This window comes from Hipposideros armiger, unplaced genomic scaffold (genome assembly GCF_001890085.2).
Source record: "Hipposideros armiger isolate ML-2016 unplaced genomic scaffold, ASM189008v1 scaffold_209, whole genome shotgun sequence".
In the NCBI taxonomy this organism is placed as follows: domain Eukaryota; kingdom Metazoa; phylum Chordata; class Mammalia; order Chiroptera; family Hipposideridae; genus Hipposideros; species Hipposideros armiger.
In genome coordinates, this window is record NW_017731559.1 from 491,008 (window position 1) to 511,635 (window position 20,628).

The following is a 20,628-nucleotide window of genomic DNA, read 5'->3' on the forward strand; positions in this document are numbered from 1 at the left end:
CCGCGTTGTTCATGGTCAACTTGTGGTTAGGAATGCATGCATGCAGAAGACAAACTTAATATAAAGATTTTTTACCACATGGGTGGTTGGCACCCCAAGCCCTGGCACTGTTCAAGGGTCTACTGTATATAATGTAATACCTACAGCAACGACAAATAAGCTATACAAAGACATACATTCAAATATATTATAGATAAATCAAATTAGAATTCTAAAAAATGTTCAAGTAACATACAAGAAGGCAAAAATGAGAAACAAAAATACAGAACAAATAAAATATAGATTTAGGGCCAGCCGGGTGGCTCAGTTGGTTAAGAGCACAAGCTCTGAGCAACAGGGTCACCAATTCGATTCCCACATGGGCCAGTGAGCTGCACCTGAACTGAGCTGCCAACAGGTGGCAGGATGGCTTAGCTGGTGAGAACACATGCTCCTAACAACAAGGAGCTGGTTCGACTCCTGCATGGGATACCAGCAACTTAGCTTGAACACAGCACCTTGAGCTGAGTGGCTGCGAGCTGCTGACGGGCGGCCAGATGGCGACTAGACTTGGAGCTGAGCTAGCTGCGCCCTCCACAACTAAGATTGAAAGACAACAACTTGGCTGTTCCCCTTCCCCAATTCCTCAATAAAAATCTTAAAAAATAGATGAGATAGATAGATAGATAGATAGATTTAAGCACTAACATATCAGTAATTATATTAAATGTAAATGGTCTACATATAGCAATAAAAAGAGGTTAACAGATGGATTAAAGAACATGACCCAACTATATGCTGTCTGTAAGAAACTCTGTAAATATAACAGTATGGGGAAATTTAATTTAGAAGGATGGAAAAAGATATACCATGCAAACATTAACAAAAAGAAAGCAGCAGTAGCAAATTAATATCAAATAAAGTAGACTTCATAAAGTAGACTTCAGAGCAAAGAAAATTACCAGGAATAGAGAGGAATGTTGTATAATAAAAGGGTCATTCCACCAAGACAAAGCAATCCTAAATGTATATGCACCAAATAAAAGAGCTATAAAACAGCAAAGTGAAAGCTGACAGAACTGAATGAGAAACACACAAGTTCACAATATTAGTTGAAGCCTTCACAAATCCTCTCAACAATAGAACTAGACAGAAAAACAGCAAGGTTATAGAAAAATGCAGCATCTAAAACCAACTGGATCTAATCAATATCTACAGAATGATAACAGAAAACACATTCTTTTCAAGTACTCACAGAAAATATTCCAAGATAGATCACATCCTGAGCCATAAAGCAAATTTCAACAAATTTAAAGGAATTTAAATAAGACAAACATGTTTTTTCACTACAATGGAATCAAACTAGAATCAATAACAGAAAGATAACAAAAATTTCCAAACACTTGGAAACCAAAGATACTTACAAATAACTCAAGGTCAAAGAGAAGTCCCAAGGGACATAAAAAGTAATAATAATACAAGGAACGGAATGAAAATGAAAACACAATATAATGAAATTTGTAGGACACAGTAAAAGCACTGCTGAGAGAGAAACTTATAGCCCTACATGCATACATTAGAAAATAGAGAAAAATCTGAAAAAAACCTAAGTTCCCACATCTTAAGAACCTGGAAGAGCACAATAAACCCAAAGCAAGCAGAATAAAGTAAATAATAGTAGAAATCAATAAAATTAGACACAGGGCCAGACGAGTGGCACGTTGGTTAGGACTTGGCTTGGGACACCAGCTCTCAGCAGCAGGACCCCGGTTTGGATCCCACATGAAGGCCAGTGACGCTGTGCCCTCTACAGCTAAGATGGTGAACAACAGCTCGACCTGGAGCTGGGCTGCCACAAGTCGCCAGTGACGGCATAGGCTGCAGCCCCTGCTGCAGTGGGCTGCTGTAAGCTACAGTGTGTGGCTGGCAGCCAGCATGAGCTGCCATGAGCGGTCATCCAAAGGCCAGTGAGCGACTGCCTCACCTGGGAGCTCAATGATGATGCCAACATGGGCCAGTGAAACAACGTCCTCCACAACTAGGCTGAAGAACAAAAGGACAGCAACTTGTCTGTTCCCCTTCCCTGATTCCCCAATGCTGTTCCCCTCCCCCAATTGCCCAATAAAATCTTTTTTAAAAAAGTCTGTGGTACAGGCATAAGGACATATAAACCAGTGGAATAAAACTGAGAGTCCAGAAATACACATCTATGGTCAACTGATTCTCTACAAGGATGCCAAGACCATTCAATGGGAAAATAACAATTTTTTCAACAAATGGTGCTGGGACAACTGGGCATTCACATGTAATAGAATGAATTTGGACCTGTACCTGATCCCACATACAAAAGTTAACCCAGAATAAATCAAAGACCTGCATGGAAGAACTAAAACTATAAAACTCTTAGAAGAAAACATAGGCATAAATCTTCATGGCCTTTGGCTAGGCAATGGTTTCTTAGATATGACACCAAAAGCAACAACAACAACAACAAAAAAGACTGAATTACATCAAAATTAAAAGCTTTCCCTCTGCAAAATACCCTGTGAAGAGGATAAAAAGACAAAGCTACAAAAGCTACAGGTTGGGAGAAAATATCTGGCAACTTATGTATCCAACAAAGGACTAGTATCTAGAATATAAAGAACTTTCAAAATTCAACAGTAAAAAAACAGCACAATCAGAAAATGGGTAGAAGGCATGAAGAGGTATTTCACCAAAGAGGATATACAAATGCCAAATAAACACATGAAGACAAGTTCAACTTAAGGAAATGCAAATTAAAACCAGAATGAGATATTACTGCCAACCTATCAAATGGCTAACATAAAAAAGTGACACCACCAAATTCTGGCAAGAATGCAGAAAGAGTGGATTAGTCATATACTGCAGATTAGAACCTAAAATAGGACAGCCACTATGGAAAACATTTGACCGTTTCTTTAAAAACTAAGTATACAACTACCATGCAATCTAGCAATTATACTCCTGGGCATTTATTCCAGAAAAATGAATATTTAAGTTTACACTAAAACTGGTAAATGAATGCTTACAGCAGCTTTAATCATAATAGACAAAACTGGAAACAATCCATCTGTCTTTCAAAAGTGTGAATGGCTAAGCAAGCTATGGTATATCCTTATCCATATAGAATTCAGCAATAAAAAAAAGAAAATACTGCTACATGAAACAATCTGGATTAATCTCCAGAGAAGTACACTGAGTGAGAAAAGTCAATCCCAAAAGTTTACATAATGTATGATTCCATTTATAACTTTCTTGAAATGACAAAATTATAGAAATGGAGGATGGTTGCGAGGAATTAAGGAAAGGTAAGGGCAAAATGAAAGTGGGTTTGGCTACAATGGGGCAATACTCGTATGAGGGATCTTTATGGTGAGGGAAATGTACTGTATCTGAACTGCATCGATGTCAATATCCTGATTGTGATATTGTATTATAGTTTTGCAAGATGTTACCACTGGGGAAACTATGCAAAAATGCTCCAGGTATCTTTGCATTATTTTTTTTTTAGCTGAGCCATCTTTGCATCATTTCTTAAAACTGCATGTGATACAATTATCTCAAAATAGTTTCATTTTTTAAAAATTGCCTCTCTCTCTCTCTCTCTCTCTCACACACACACACACACACACACACACACACACACACACGGTAACCTACATAAGAATTTAACTTTAAAATTTGATAGACTATAATATCACACTGGAAATCTTTCTAGTTACTAGGAAATACCATTTTCATTTTGGAAGAAAAAAAATCCAACATATAATAATTCAGTTGCACTTTATCTGAACCCAAAATAATACAATCTGTTAAACATAAAGTTCCTAAGGTTATAATTTTAGCAGTTACAGGCATACCAGCAGCATTTATTAAAAGATATGACTCAGTTGTCACAGTGAGAATAACTGAATCAATATTTTGTACAACCAATTCTATCTAAAAATGGAGATAACTCCATGCCTTATAAGGAAAATAATAAAATATGCTGGAAAGTACTAGGTAAGATTTTATGTGAAGTGCTTTGAGGGGCTAAATAGAAAAGGAACATAAGCTGCGGATGATAGGGGGAAAAAATATTATGTTTATTCTCCTATAAAGGACCCATTTATCATAACTATAGTTCTTTTTCTTATGCTAAAATACACCTAAAAGTTTCGAGGCTTGCATCAATTTATGTGGAACTTGTGTATGTGCTAAATAAAATACAGAGTCATTCATTTTTACTAATATATTAACAATATTAATAATTGCTGAACACTGGATATCAAAATATTAAGATTAGAAAATCAGTAATTAGAACCTACTGTCTTTGTCTGCTGATTCACTTTTTTATCTTCTAGATCCTTGAATTTTGATCGAAAAGAGACCATTTTCTCTTGAAGTTCAGGTGTGCATAGTTCATACACATCCAACATAAGAGGAAATTTAACATCCTACATACAAACCAGAAAGAAAAAAAAATGTGTAAAGAGACTTATAAAGGTAGTTATTTAAAATACCTATCATACTTTCAAAGTAGCGCTTTCATAATTCAAATAAAGTTGAAAACAAAATGCATAAAAATCCCTTGGAAATCTACGCAGTTAAAAACATCATAGTGCTTATCCTCAATCTGGTCCTAACTTTAAGGTAAAAAATTTTTTAACATTTTTTTCCATTAAACATTTTAAGCCATGTAACTGACCACAGAGTTGTTACCAAAATTTATATGACAAAAGCAGCATTTCAGAAATATCAGACCAGTTGCTGTAAAAATAATGGATATCTAAAACCAGCAGTGGAGTCCATTTACAAATGGGGTCACATACGACTTTTTGAAATTTGAAATACAATTTTATATAGAAACAACAGTGATATAGTTCAATAACAGATACACTAGTAGATACTTCAACTACAGTTAGCCTTCTCATTTAACACTAGTATTATGAATTTCAGCTTAATAGACTAGAATTATATATACAGTACTTCCTTCAAGATCAGAGACTGGATATGTAGCAGAGCTCCAGTTCAACAACAGCTACTTCTTGGGCACAATAATTTAACACTCTCCTTTCACTTGGAAAAAAGGAACCGCCTAGAACAGACTACAGTGTGCTCTACTGTCCCCTCCCCACCTCTAACCCCAAACCTACTAGATCAGTATCTCTGGAGCTGAGAGTCTGGTCTAGGGCAGTGTTTCTGGATAATTCCATCAGAATTATCTGGAAATCTTTTGAAAAATGTTGACTACTTTACCAGATGCTGGGGGTTGGGGAGAAGCCAGGGATGTGTATGATTCAAAATAAAAAGGACAACAGACAAGTCTAATGCACATCTTGGTTAAGAACCATATCTCTAATGTTAATAAATTCCCTATTTATGGGGCCGGCCAAGTGTCAGTTGGTTAAGAGCACAAACTCTGAGCAACAGGGTCGCCGGTTTGATTCCCACATGGGCCAGTGAGCTGCGCCCAGCTAGCTGCTGCTGAGCTGCCAACAGGTGGCAGGATGGCTCAGCTGGTGAGAGCACGTGCTCCTAACAAGGTTGCTGGTTCAACCCCCACATTGGACTGTGTGCTACGCTCACCCACAACTAAGACTGAACATGGTACCTTGAGCTGAGCTGCCCTGAGCTGCTAACAGGCGGCTAGATGGCTCAGTGGTTACAGAGTGCACTCTTAGCAACAAGGCTTCCGGTTTGACTACCGCATGGTATGGTGGGCTACGCCCAACCACAACTAAGATTGAACCACCTTTAGCTGAGCGGCTGCGAGCTGCCAAGGGGCAGCCAGATGGTGACTGGACTTGGAGCTGAGCTAGCTGCGCCCTCCACAACTATGATTGAAGGACAACAACTTGGCTGTTCTCCTTCCCCAATTCCCCAATAAAATCTTAAAATAAAAATTTTAATTCCCTATTTATAGTATTTCAAAGAAAGGCTATCCCCAAAGAAATAAAGAAACCTACTGTAAGTTAGGGATTGCCTTCCAAGAATAATTAATCTTTTTATTATACTAAAGAGTTCATTACTAACCTTAAGAACTTTAGCATTCACAGATTCCTTCTCTTTATAAAAAAACCGAACCATCTGAATAGTCAAGTAAGCAGGGAGCCGGCTGATCTTGGACTGAGGAGAAAATGGAAAGAAATTCTATTTACATGCAAATACCACACAAGTTTTTAATTCCTTGGTTTGGTAAAAACAAAAACTGGGCAACATTAACTAACTAGAAAACTTTTAATGAAATGGAATTCAATTTCAAAAGGAATGCACAACTTACAGATTTGATGTACAAAGCATTTCTTTGCAATGTTGGAGACTGTTTGGTGATTTCTTCCTGAAGTCGCTAAAAAAAAAGTAACAGAAAACCAAACATTAGTTTTAAAGAATTTTTTTCTGCAATAATCACACTTGTTTCTTTTAAAAGTTAGTACTACTTAATAGACAATGTACATCAACGGACTTATACCAATGAGAAATAATATGAATGAGGACAATGTGGGAAGACTTTTAGATATGGTTCAGTTCTTAAAAGCCATCAAAAAATTTATACTGGTGTGAACTCATTGGCATGTAAATGTTTTAAGTTTTTTAATTATGACCCAAATGTTACTCAGATTCTGAGAGTTTATACTGCATTTTATATAACATAAGAAAACCTTTTATGGCATCCCTCTACTTATGGTTTATTAGAATATTTACATTAGAGGGAAATTAAGAGAATGTAGGAAGCCCGTGTTCTATGCTTTATGTATAAAAGCCTTCCAAAACCAATTAATTATTAAATTTCATAAGTCATAACAAAGAAAACATGTTACTCTAATGAATGAATGAAAAAGCCTTTGGCCGTTTTACGTATCTTAATGATCATGTCTGCCTTTCTATTCCTTATCAGGCTGTGGGACACTGGGCAAGCTAGTTTATCCCTTCTGGACATCATTTGTAAATGGTGACAAAAGTACCTATATTAATTATAGTTCTGTTGTTAGAATTACATAATTAGTACATGTAGAAAACTTGGAAAACTAGCATATATTCTATGTTTGATAAACATTACCTATTTCTAATATCAATAAAATAGCACTACTAATGTGCTCTGCTTTGAGAACACAAACATACAGATTTAAAACAATTTACTGTTCATGTTTACTCTAAGCATGTTATAATTGTATAAAAAACTTGTTAGTTTGATTTTTAAAATTTATTAATCACATTACAAAAAGAATCACTGTGAAGTAGCCTTTTTAACATTTAGTCAAGTTTACTCAGCAACAATGAAGTAAAGAAATGTGAAACCAATTACTCAAGAATAATCTGAAAAAAATGACGATAAAACATCTAAAAAATTACCAAGACAATAAATACAAAATCTCACGAATATATGTTTTTTAAAAAAGAGTATCTCATACAATGTTATTCATCAGGTAAGCTATACCTATTATTACCAAGCCACTATTAGCTAGAAGTTCCAAGTATATTTGGTTTTCCTGGAATTTTATTTTATTTATTTTTCTAAGTTGAGCCATCCTGAGTTTTCCTGGAATTTTATAAAATTGTGATGAAACGGGGGCCGGCCAAGTGGCGCAATGGTTAAGAACTGGCTTGGGACGCCAGAGGGCCCTGGTTCGGATCCCACATGTGAGGGCCAGTGACACTGCCCTCCACAGCTAAAATGCTGAACAACAGCTCAACCTGGAACTGGGCTGCCTTGAGTTGCCGGCGACGGTGTAGGCTGCAGTCCCTGTGGCAGTGGGTTGCCATGGGCTACCATGTGTAGCCAGCAGCCAGCGTGAGCGGCCAGCAGCCACTAACTTTAAAATTTGATAGACTATAATATCACACTGGAAATCTTTCTAGTTACTAGGAAATACCATTTTCATTTTGGAAGAAAAAAAATCCAACATATAATAATTCAGTTGCACTTTATCTGAACCCAAAATAATACAATCTGTTAAACATAAAGTTCCTAAGGTTATAATTTTAGCAGTTACAGGCATACCAGCAGCATTTATTAAAAGATATGACTCAGTTGTCACAGTGAGAATAACTGAATCAATATTTTGTACAACCAATTCTATCTAAAAATGGAGATAACTCCATGCCTTATAAGGAAAATAATAAAATATGCTGGAAAGTACTAGGTAAGATTTTATGTGAAGTGCTTTGAGGGGCTAAATAGAAAAGGAACATAAGCTGCGGATGATAGGGGAAAAAAATATTATGTTTATTCTCCTATAAAGGACCCATTTATCATAACTATAGTTCTTTTTCTTATGCTAAAATACACCTAAAAGTTTCGAGGCTTGCATCAATTTATGTGGAACTTGTGTATGTGCTAAATAAAATACAGAGTCATTCATTTTTACTAATATATTAACAATATTAATAATTGCTGAACACTGGATATCAAAATATTAAGATTAGAAAATCAGTAATTAGAACCTACTGTCTTTGTCTGCTGATTCACTTTTTTATCTTCTAGATCCTTGAATTTTGATCGAAAAGAGACCATTTTCTCTTGAAGTTCAGGTGTGCATAGTTCATACACATCCAACATAAGAGGAAATTTAACATCCTACATACAAACCAGAAAGAAAAAAAAATGTGTAAAGAGACTTATAAAGGTAGTTATTTAAAATACCTATCATACTTTCAAAGTAGCGCTTTCATAATTCAAATAAAGTTGAAAACAAAATGCATAAAAATCCCTTGGAAATCTACGCAGNAAAAAACACACACACATCAGTGAAATTGAAAACAGAATAACAGTAGATAAAATCAATGAAAGTTAAAAAAAAATAATAATTGTGATGAAACGATCATCCTGGAGAGTCCCTGCCAACACATTCCATTCCATTCCATACTCTCCAATTAACACTTATACTTCATGTTTTGATGCCCTGAAACTTGCACGTCATAATACGTTTATGTCCTAGGGCTCCTGGTGGTTAGCTAGTATTTGTAATGCTTTTAAAATGAACTTCTCTCACCACACCTCTCCTCTCAGTGTCACACAGCGAAGAATATCACTATGTATCTATCTGCTTCTTACATCTATTTACTCACCCTTTCCCTAACCCATCTTATCCCAAATTTACATCGTTTATCAATGTAATCCCTTCTCTAATTCATCACCTATCCTTCAAAAGCTCTGCATATTCCACAAACCATATCAAATTAATGTTAGCAAGCAAAACCATTCTATTTTATCAATCTGCTCATTAGAATACAATCTTTAGTATGGCATCGGGGAAAGAATGATAACTAAATAATTAGAGAAGCAAGTTCTAGAGCTGGCTCTGCCACACATCAATTAAGTCATTTAAATTAAACTCTAGGACCTCAACTGCAATATTAGTAAAATAGTAGAATGACTATATGGCCTGATTTGCACAGTACAACCCGTTTATACTGCATAATTATTAATATACCCGCATCATAATACCCTGAGGCTTTCTGCAACCCTCTAGTCACATGTTACTCAACCAATCAATACAATCTATATAATGGCACCTTACTTAATATATACTGTTGATTCATTAACATGGAACTCACATGCAACTACACTAAAACTCATCCCTGACGAAGCTTAGCTAAGAAAATTTATTTTCTTTTTATTTCTCTCACAGCCCTCTTGCACTTAGAACACTAGGCAGCACTTCAGCACTATGCCTGCAAGCCATTTTAAACAGCAAAATCATCAAAAAGCAGAAAAATGTGGCACTAAAATGACTGCAAAAAGGACACTTGTTTACAGTATGACAGCTGAAACAAGAAGTCAGAGCATCACCTTTCTGGACCTCAGGTGGGAAAGTATGTGTCAGGCAATTAAAACTTTTTGCCACTCTGAGCATGTCTTCACATGATCATGAAAACACCATAATTATTGATGGTGGGGTTACAAATAAATTTTAGCAAGTAGGTGCAAATATGGAATCCGTGAATAATGAAGATCAACTCTAATTGTCCTTACCAATTTAAGTCCTGTAAAAAGATACTTGACTTCTTGATTGATAAAACAGCTAAGCTGAAGCTGATTTTCCTTTCCTTTAGTGACTTCTTCTTCTTCAGATTCTGTACATTTCATTCTTTGCAAAATAAGATAAGGAATATACTCACAGGCATTCAATTTATCATATAATCTTGAATATAATAAGTTATCCTAATGCTATTAAAGTTAATAGCATCATTCATTAGTATTTAAAATATTGTGGTCTCCCAACAGAGAATTATTTCAACATACTTAAAAATGTTCATTCACTTACCAACAATACTAAGTAATGAATCTATGTTAAAAGAATGAACTCTAGGGGCCGGCCAAGTGACGCATTGGTTAAGAGCTGGCTTGGGACACCAGCTCTGTGCAGCAGGGCCCCGGTTCGGATCCCACATGAGGGCCAGTGACACTGCCCTCTACAGCTACAGCTAAGATGGTGAACAACAGCTTAACCCGGAGCTGGGATGCCATGAGTCACCAGCGACGGCATAGGCTGCAGCCCCTGCTGCAGTGGGCTGCCATAAACTACAGTGTGTGGCCGGCAGCCAGCGTGAGCGGCCAGCAGCTGGTGTGAGCTGCCAAGAGCCGCTGTGAACAGCCGTCCAGAGGCCCGCGACCGATCTGCCTCACCCGGGAAGAGCACAATGATAATACCAACATGGGCCAGTGAGGCGACGTCCTCCACAACTAGATTGACGAACCAAAGAACAGCAACTTGTCTGCTCCCCATCCCCGATTCCCCAACACTCTTCCCCTCCCCCAATTCCCCAATAAAATCTTTGGGGGGGGGTAGGAATGAACTCTAGGGCTGGCCCATTGGCTCAGTTGGTTAAGACAGCGAGCTCTGAGCAACAGGCTGCTGGTTTGATTCCCACATGGGCCAGTGAGCTGCGCCCAAGCTGAGCTGCTAACAGGTGGCAGGATGGCTCAGCTGGTGAGAGCCCGTGCTCCTAACAACAAAGGATGCTGATTCGACTCCTGCATGGGATGGTGGGCTGCCCACCCACAACTAAGATTGAGCACAGAACCTTGAGCTGAGCGGCTGCAAGCTGCCGATAGGATGGCGACTAGACTTGGAGCTGAGCTGGCTGCGTGCCCCCACAACTAAGATTGAAGGACAACAACTTGGCTGTTCCCCTCCCCTAATTCCCCAATAAAACCTTTAAAAAAAAAAGGAATGAACTCTAAACAAATATAAGTTGCTATTTATATGATCTTAAAAACCAAAAGATAAACAGAAATCTTTTCTAAGTTTCTGCCCATCACCTTCAAAATAGAGCTTCCCTAAATTCTAGTTTTATGAGTTGGTTCAATCTCATGTATATAATTCATACACTCTATTTCATACAATTAAAAATTAATTCTCTATGAGGCAAATTAATGAGGTAGACTCTGCTAAAGATGTTCTTAGGAAAAAATCATGAATATCCTTAAGTGTACATTTATCTAAACTTCAAGATCATTCCAATGGGCTTATTTTTCCAAATTCCCAATTTCCATATTTTTTAGACATCATAACCTCTGAAGAATACTTTTTCATACCCTACCCACCACTCCAATCAGTCATATACCAGTATATATACCAATTCACTGCTAGTGTAAGTTGAGTAGTTTATACATATCTTGGCTCACAAGGATACGTAGTTTCAAACTCAACCCCGAAGAACTGATCAATTAAGCTTTTCTTTTTAGGAGGTGTCACAGCTGATGCAGATGAAGAATCTGTCTGCAAAAATTAAAATAAAATAAAAATTCCAATTTCACTGTAAAGATATTAATGTACATTTCCTCCACACAATCCAGTTTAGCAATACATATTTAAGCTTTTCAAAATGCAATCCCTTTCCGTAAAATCCTTCTACTGTTCAAAAAACATTACCAAAAGACTAGAGGGCCAGCTGAGTGGCTCAGTTGGTTAAGAGCTTGCAAAAGAGCAACAGGTTTGCTGGTTCGATTCCCGGCCCGAACTGAGCTGCCGTTGAGCTGCCAATAGATGGCAGGATGGCTCAGCTTAAAAAAAAAAAAAAAAAGACTACAGATGTTCAATAATATTAAGTTTAATAAAAATAAACTGAATTCAAGTGTGAAATGCAATCTTTCAAATTCCAAATACAAATTGAGCATCTAAATAGTATTCAAGAATACATGTCTGTCTATTAAGATGAATTTATTTCAAGTCTTTGGGGTGGGGGTGAATCAAGGTATAATGAAATTCTACAATCACAAATATATTTCAATTACCTCTTTAACAGAATCATCCTCTATGGCTTCTAATTTCTGTTGCAATACTCGCATCATCTGTATCCAACATTCATTAGCATCCTAAATTTAAAAAATGACACAGTAAGTAAACCTGGCTGTGACAGTGTTTGGTCTATAGAAGTCTTCCAAAATAACTAGTTTCTTTAGAGAAGGGAAAGCTGTTAAAATATTAAGATACATTAGGTATCTTCAAAACAATGAAAAATTCCAAAATAGTCTGTTCATTCATTCAAAAGATGTTTCTGAACTCCTAATTATGCTAAATATTTACTATTCTGGACACTAGGAATACATAACAATAAACAAAATAGAAAAAGTCCTAATGGGAAACATAGATAAAATATAACATAAAGGATTATTAAAAAAAAAAAAAAAAAGGCAATATGGGAGCAGAAAGTGATCAGGGGAAGGAAATGTGTTACCTTAACAGGATAGTCAAGGAAAGCCTTGACTATNTAAAGACCATTTAATTGAACACTTTAAAAGAATGAATTGAACAATAAATGAATTATATCTTAATAAAGCTGCTAAAAATATATGTATACAAAACAACACTACTCACCAAATGTGAAACTCCCTTACCCAAAGAAGACTTAAAACATTTCTCTTCTGTCTTACCTTTTAAGGGCATCTTTGAGTTCAGGCACAGACCGAATACACTGAACTGTAGCATTCATGTAACAGGTATTACCAAGGTTTGTCAATCCACATGGTAATTCCATCTGATAAAAAAAAAGGATTAAATCATTTTTACAAAATGACATAGCATATATAAATCACTAAATTTCACCCTTTGAAGCAAGTACAATTTACCAGCTCATACCAATTTATATTCCACCTTACCCTAAAGTAACATATTTTATTTCCCCAACAAAAAGTTGTTTTACTTGTATCATAATGACAATCATTCTATGTTTTAATTCCCTTCTTGAAAATAATTAGAGAACAGTCATATCCGTCCTGCTCCCTTTCAAGGCTTATCATTAGAACATGGTAACAAACATACATAGAAACTCTTAAAAAAAAAAAGGAATGGTACTATATAAATGCTGGATGGTAAAAATAATATAGTAATAACATTTGACAAGTATGTGTTGGCCAGTTTCTAAACCAACGCTGCATTTAAATTAAGCATAAACTGTATGTATTTTTAACATGGAAGGTTTTAAGAATTTAAATATCCCAGCATCTAAGCTACTTAACCATTCTGAACCTGTTTTCTGATAAAAAATAAACACTTAAATAGTGCTGAGTACCCACCACATATTTATTAGTCATTAATTGACTTTATAATAAATAATCCAATTATAGAAGGACCCTTAAGCCAATTTCAAAAATGAAATTTATTTACTGCTTAAAACATCTTGATATTAACTATTAAACCTTCAAAACATTCAGATGCTACTTTCTGAAAGGCACCTTAGTAACTACTTCTATTAATAAAAAGTAGTTATCAAACACATAAAATATGGTTTGTCTTACAGCAGACGCTAACTGTTCTTCTGTCATATCTTCTACGAAGACAGTTTTGGCTGAGGGTTCCTCAGGAAGAGCATCCGCTGATCCCATCATTAGTAGAGTCATTCCCTGTTTTAAAAAAAATTAATTTCATAAAAATGCTCAAAAGTGGATCAAGTTTACGTACAATGAAAGATGCCAGACATAGAAAAACACATATTGCATGCCTTCTAATTGCCAGGAAAGGTAAATCTATAGATTCGTGGTTGCTAGAGCTGAAGGTGAGAAGAGGGAGTGATTTTAAAAGTGACACACATTTCTTTCAGGGTGATTGAAATGTTCTAAAATTAGATTGTGGTGAAGGTTTCACAACTCTGTAAATACACTAAAAATCATTGAATTCTTAAAAAAAAAAAAATGTACTAAAATGGCTGCTTCAGGCCAGAGTTCACCTGCTTATCTGCAAAGGAGCAGGAGTAAACTTTTTTTGAGTGTTGGAACTTCTGTTTCTAATTGCACTGGTGGATACATGGCTGTACAAAATTAACCTAATTCATCAAACTGTATACTAAAATTGGTGAATTTTATTCTATATAAATTATATATCAATAAAGCTAAGGGAAAAAATTAATATTGCCATTAAAAAAGTTGAGAATGTTTACAATATTAGAGGGGAAGGAATTCTTCAAATGATCATTATTAACATTGAGTTGGTATAATTTCTTCCCACAACAAACAAAGCACTGATAAGATTCTTTCTGTGAATGTCTATTATGTAACTGTAACCATTATTTACATGTGAATAGAAATATTTCATGAGCACTGCAATCTCCATTATTGGAAAATATCAAACCGAACACATCAATAAGTTCAAAATATCCAATTTTATAATTCTACACATCATTAACCTAAGGGAATACTTATATTCAATATATATGTAACATTCCAGACAATAGAAGAACAAGGAAGACACTATCACCCTAAATGTCATAAAAAAAAGAAATGTGAACATCTTACTTAGTATCTTAACTGGAAGACATGAACACATGAAACACAGAAAAGTGTAAGGAAGTTTAAAAAATAAAAATAGGGCCGGCCAAGTGGCGCGATGGTTAAGAACTGGCTTGGGACACCAGAGGGCCCCGGTTCAGATCCCACATATGAGGGCCAGTGACACTGCGCCCTCTACAGCTAAGATGCTGAACAACAGCTCAACCTGGAGCTGGGCTGCCATGAGTCGCCGGCGACGGTGTAGGCTGCAGTCCCTGTGGCAGTGGNAAAAAAAAAAAAGGCAATATGGGAGCAGAAAGTGATCAGGGGAAGGAAATGTGTTACCTTAACAGGATAGTCAAGGAAAGCCTTGACTATTTGAGCCATGAGACCTGAAGGTGAGGGAGAAAGCCAAGCATTTATCTGAGAGCCAAAGGAACAAGAGCAAAGGCCCTGCAGAAAGAGGATACTTGGAGGGTTTAAAAAACAGCAAGAAGACCATGCATCTGGAGAGAAGTGAGCAAGGTGCAGAGTGGCACATGATGAGTTCAGAGAGGTAGCCCAGGAACTAGATTATTTAGGATTATTTAGAATTTAGGTTATTATTTAGGGATAGAAAATTACTAGGAAGTATTAAACAAGGGACTAACATAATCTTAGAAAGAACTCTGGGGGCTAAATGGGAGAAACACTGTAGAGGGACAAAAGCAGAAGCAAGATAATCAGTTAACAGACTACTGCACCACTCCAGGCAAGAGATAATAGCGATGTGAACTACAGAGGACTGATATTTGTATTTCCAAATATACTCCAGTAAGTATGGTAAGTATAGGAAATCTAAGTTTTACATTTACAAAATGAAAGCCAAGAACCTTGCCCTGATTACCTGTTGAAGATATTGTCCTTGATCACCCTTCTCTGCAAACTGTGGAAAAGCCATGTGCAAAAATTGCAGTAGAATGATAGGTGGAATACTAGAAGAAGTTTTATCCATGGAATCAAACAAATCTCTAAGGGCTTAAAAACAAAGCAAACAGTGTTTTAGTAAAATAAGAGCATATTTAATACATGCTACTATAAATCAAATCTCAATTACTATAAACAAAAAACTGCTTAATAACTATTTCTATCTATTCTCTTTGCAATTGTTGGATTCCTAATAAGAAACAGATTTGTTTTTAAATTTTAAAGAAGTCATCAGAAGGCTTTATAATGCAATCATGAACTATAAACAACTTCTGAGCCCTTTTGCCAGCCTTTGTCTTCCCAAACAAAGCAGGGTATGTTCATTCAATACAGAAAACCACCTTTGTCAAGGATCAAACAGGCATAATGTTACTGCTCTGCCACTATGCTGTTCTCAGGCCATCAGGTCACCAGTTTAGGTCCATACTTGGTTCTCATCTACTGAACTCCTGAATATTGAAATCTGGCTCCTTAAACATATTTCCTTATTCTACTGAACAGCTAAAAACCAAAACTAATTTGACTTCTTCAAAATCTGCTCTTGGGAGTTCAGAATACTTTTTCCTCCACTGATTTCTACCTATCACACCTTGTCCTTATTTCATGTACAGCAAAACGCTAATCTAGCTTATCCGACTTAACTAAGATCTGAAATGTTACCAGTCTATATATCATTGTCTGTATATCATACAAACTGAAACCCAGCAAATACTCCAAGGTCTCAGCACAAAGCAAGTTCTCAATAAAATGTTCCTGAATAAAACTAAACACATTGTTTAAAAAATATTTTTGGAGGGAAGGCTGCAATTTAAGCATTCCTACCAAGCTAATTATTTTTTTAAAATTTTAAAACCTAAATTGTAATAACACTTTAAAGTACATGCTATTCAAAAAAAAGATGATTTAAGATTATTTAACATATACCATGAACAGAGTATCTCAAAGTATTTCATTAGTTTGAAAAAAGGTCAAAAACACACTACACATTTTTAAAAGAGCCTAATGACATGAGACTTGACAACAACTAAATGCAATGTGTGATCCTAAATTGGCTCCTGAAGCAAAAAAGAAAAACAACTTTACAATGGGCAATACTGGCAAATGTAAATAAAGTCTGTATTTTAGAGTACTGTTATCAGTGTGAACCGCCCAAATTTTGAATAATGAGAAGTCTTGTGGTTTATGAATGTCCTTACTCTTAGGAAACACATACTGAAGTTTTCAGGACTAAAAGACATGGTGTCTGCAACTTCCTTTCAAATGGTTCAGAAAAAAACAACATGCATTACAGAGGATGAACCAAATGTTACAAAAAAATTCGTAATTGGTGAATTCTTGCAAATTTTCTGTAAATCTATATTTAATTCAAAATAAAAACGTTTAAAAAGAACAGTATTTTTCATCCCATCAATACTATAAGCCTATGACACCAAAAAAGTTGTTGAAATTCTGGGTTACTCTTAGATACCCAAGCAATCAAATGAACTAGATATAATTGATCACATTTTCTCATTAAAAACTTCATTTTAACAAATAATCTACTTTTAGGAAAAAAGAAGAAAATCTCTCTAACTCCAAATGATGCAAAGAAACTTACTGTTTATAGTATTAAAAGTTAATGGTTGACTACAGTGAGATACCACTTCACACCCCTAAAATACTATAATCAAAGACAAACAATACCAAGTGTTAGTGAGAATATGGAGAGATTGGAACCCTCATACAAGCTGGGAGGAATGTAAAATGATGCAGCTGCTTTAAAAAACAGTCTAGCAGTTTCTCAAAAGGTTAAATATAGTTACCATATAACCCAGCAATTCCACTCCTAGATATTAACCCAAGAGAAATGACAACATATGTCCACACAAAGACTTGTACACAAATAGCAATACTTATAATAGTCAAAAAGTGGAAACCACCCAAATGTCTTTCAATGACAAAAGGATAAACAAAATGTGGTATATCCACATAATGCAATCTTATTCAACAATAGAAAGAAATAAAATACTGATACATGCTATAATGTGAATGAACCTTGAAAGCACTGTAAGTGAAAGAAGTCATTCAAAAAAAGACCACATATTGTATAATTCCATTTATATCAGAAGTCCAGAATAGGCACATCTATAGGGGCTAACAGCTGATTAGTGGTTGCATAGGGCTGGGAGTGGTGAGGGGAAAATGTGATGACTGCTAAAGGTTATAGTTTCTTTTTGGAGTGATGAAAATGTTCTAAAATTGATTGTGGTGAAGGATGCACAACTCTGAATACTAAAAACAACAATGAATTGTACACTTTAAATGGGTGAACTGTATGGTATGTGAATTAAATCTCAATAAAGCTGTTAAAAAAAAAAAAAAAACATGGCTGTAAAAACCTATCAACCTAGCCCAATGATTTAACAGTGCTCGTTTGTAAAACTGTCCCAAAATGAGATAAGGGAACATGGACTCATGTAATGAAGAAATAAGTTATTTCTATCCTTTAAGAATTTCTATTTCTCCTCATTCCCCATATGCCACTTTTTTACACTAATACCCACTGAGACTCTCTTTTATAATGATCACATCAACTATAACAAAACCTACTTTACTACTAGAACCTAAAGCCAAAATTATAATTTAACCCAAAATATGCAAAGACTGTTTTTCAGAAAGGACACACATCACTAGTTTATAATTTGCATAATAAAGTATGCTCCAAGTTGTTTAATATAAGTACTCCTATTTTAATGAGGTAATGTTTTATAAAACATGTTTTGTAAACTGAAAGGTACGAAACAAACTCTGAGTGAAAAATATCATTTATTGAATATTATACTTCCTCTCAAAAAGTAGTATGCTTAAGATACTGACCTGCAGTAATATACTGTGCTGAAGCCATCTCCCCTGAAGCTCTCAAGGCACCAGCATACCTAAGGACAGTAAGGCAGAATTAAATAATAGGATTCAATTCATTCTGAAACTCAAATGGGAATAAAACAGTTAAAAGGACTTATTATGACACCCTCAACTACAAGTTTCTCAGAGTTGTTTGACCTTTCTATTTTCTTCTCTTCTGGTCTTGTTCCTTTAAGCATTATATGGGCAAAAAAGGAGCACTTAGAAAAAAGGAAACTTAAATGAATAAAACCTACTTTAAATTCTTTCATTCTTTCCCCTTGTCTAACTCATCTATACCAAACATTTTCTGATAATAATGTAAAACAAAAAAGTACACATTACTGTCCATTATTACAAAGAAAATAAAATCCAATTTCAGAAACAATGGAAAAAAGGCATTAGAGCTAAAACATTAAATCAAAATCATTACACCTACATTCAGCACTAACATGCTAAATAAAAGAAGCTAGTAACGAAAAACCACATATTGTTATAATTCCATTTATATGAAATGTACAGAATAGGCAAACCTATAAGACCAACAGCAGTTTAATGGTTGCCTAGAACTGCAGGTAGAAAGGGTATAAGGAGTGACTGACAATGAGTATGAAGTTTCTTTTGGGAGAGGGGAATATTATAAAATTAGATGTGGTGATGGTGAACATAATAAAGACCATTTAATTGAACACTTTAAAAGAATGAATTGAACAATAAATGAATTATATCTTAATAAAGCTGCTAAAAATATATGTATACAAAACAACACTACTCACCAAATGTGAAACTCCCTTACCCAAAGAAGACTTAAAACATTTCTCTTCTGTCTTACCTTTTAAGGGCATCTTTGAGTTCAGGCACAGACCGAATACACTGAACTGTAGCATTCATGTAACAGGTATTACCAAGGTTTGTCAATCCACATGGTAATTCCATCTGATAAAAAAAAAGGATTAAATCATTTTTACAAAATGACATAGCATATATAAATCACTAAATTTCACCCTTTGAAGCAAGTACAATTTACCAGCTCATACCAATTTATATTCCACCTTACCCTAAAGTAACATATTTTATTTCCCCAACAAAAAGTTGTTTTACTTGTATCATAATGACAATCATTCTATGTTTTAATTCCCTTCTTGAAAATAATTAGAGAACAGTCATATCCGTCCTGCTCCCTTTCAAGGCTTATCATTAGAACATGGTAACAAACATACATAGAAACTCTTAAAAAAAAAAAGGAATGGTACTATATAAATGCTGGATGGTAAAAATAATATAGTAATAACATTTGACAAGTATGTGTTGGCCAGTTTCTAAACCAACGCTGCATTTAAATTAAGCATAAACTGTATGTATTTTTAACATGGAAGGTTTTAAGAATTTAAATATCCCAGCATCTAAGCTACTTAACCATTCTGAACCTGTTTTCTGATAAAAAATAAACACTTAAATAGTGCTGAGTACCCACCACATATTTATTAGTCATTAATTGACTTTATAATAAATAATCCAATTATAGAAGGACCCTTAAGCCAATTTCAAAAATGAAATTTATTTACTGCTTAAAACATCTTGATATTAACTATTAAACCTTCAAAACATTCAGATGCTACTTTCTGAAAGGCACCTTAGTAACTACTTCTATTAATAAAAAGTAGTTATCAAACACATAAAATATGGTTTGTCTTACAGCAGACGCTAACTGTTCTTCTGTCATATCTTCTACGAAGACAGTTTTGGCTGAGGGTTCCTCAGGAAGAGCATCCGCTGATCCCATCATTAGTAGAGTCATTCCCTGTTTTAAAAAAAATTAATTTCATAAAAATGCTCAAAAGTGGATCAAGTTTACGTACAATGAAAGATGCCAGACATAGAAAAACACATATTGCATGCCTTCTAATTGCCAGGAAAGGTAAATCTATAGATTCGTGGTTGCTAGAGCTGAAGGTGAGAAGAGGGAGTGATTTTAAAAGTGACACACATTTCTTTCAGGGTGATTGAAATGTTCTAAAATTAGATTGTGGTGAAGGTTTCACAACTCTGTAAATACACTAAAAATCATTGAATTCTTAAAAAAAAAAAAA

General features: G+C 35.2%; 1 protein-coding gene across 2 annotated transcripts in view; it reads right to left on the reverse strand.

Annotated features, from left to right (window-relative positions):
• The window catches only part of USP14 (ubiquitin specific peptidase 14), a 42,584-nt gene that overhangs the window by 9,360 nt on the left and 12,596 nt on the right, over positions 1-20,628 (reverse strand). For both annotated transcript variants that reach the window (XM_019653860.1, XM_019653861.1), the window contains exons 4-13: positions 20,235-20,339; positions 19,371-19,474; positions 18,515-18,573; positions 15,579-15,709; positions 12,224-12,304; positions 11,623-11,708; positions 9,959-10,073; positions 6,266-6,331; positions 6,019-6,111; positions 4,311-4,439 (exon numbers count right to left, since the gene is read on the reverse strand). In XM_019653860.1, the coding sequence (XP_019509405.1) occupies positions 4,311-4,439; positions 6,019-6,111; positions 6,266-6,331; positions 9,959-10,073; positions 11,623-11,708; positions 12,224-12,304; positions 15,579-15,709; positions 18,515-18,573; positions 19,371-19,474; positions 20,235-20,339 (969 nt within the window). The remainder of the gene's footprint in view (positions 1-4,310; positions 4,440-6,018; positions 6,112-6,265; positions 6,332-9,958; positions 10,074-11,622; positions 11,709-12,223; positions 12,305-15,578; positions 15,710-18,514; positions 18,574-19,370; positions 19,475-20,234; positions 20,340-20,628) is intronic.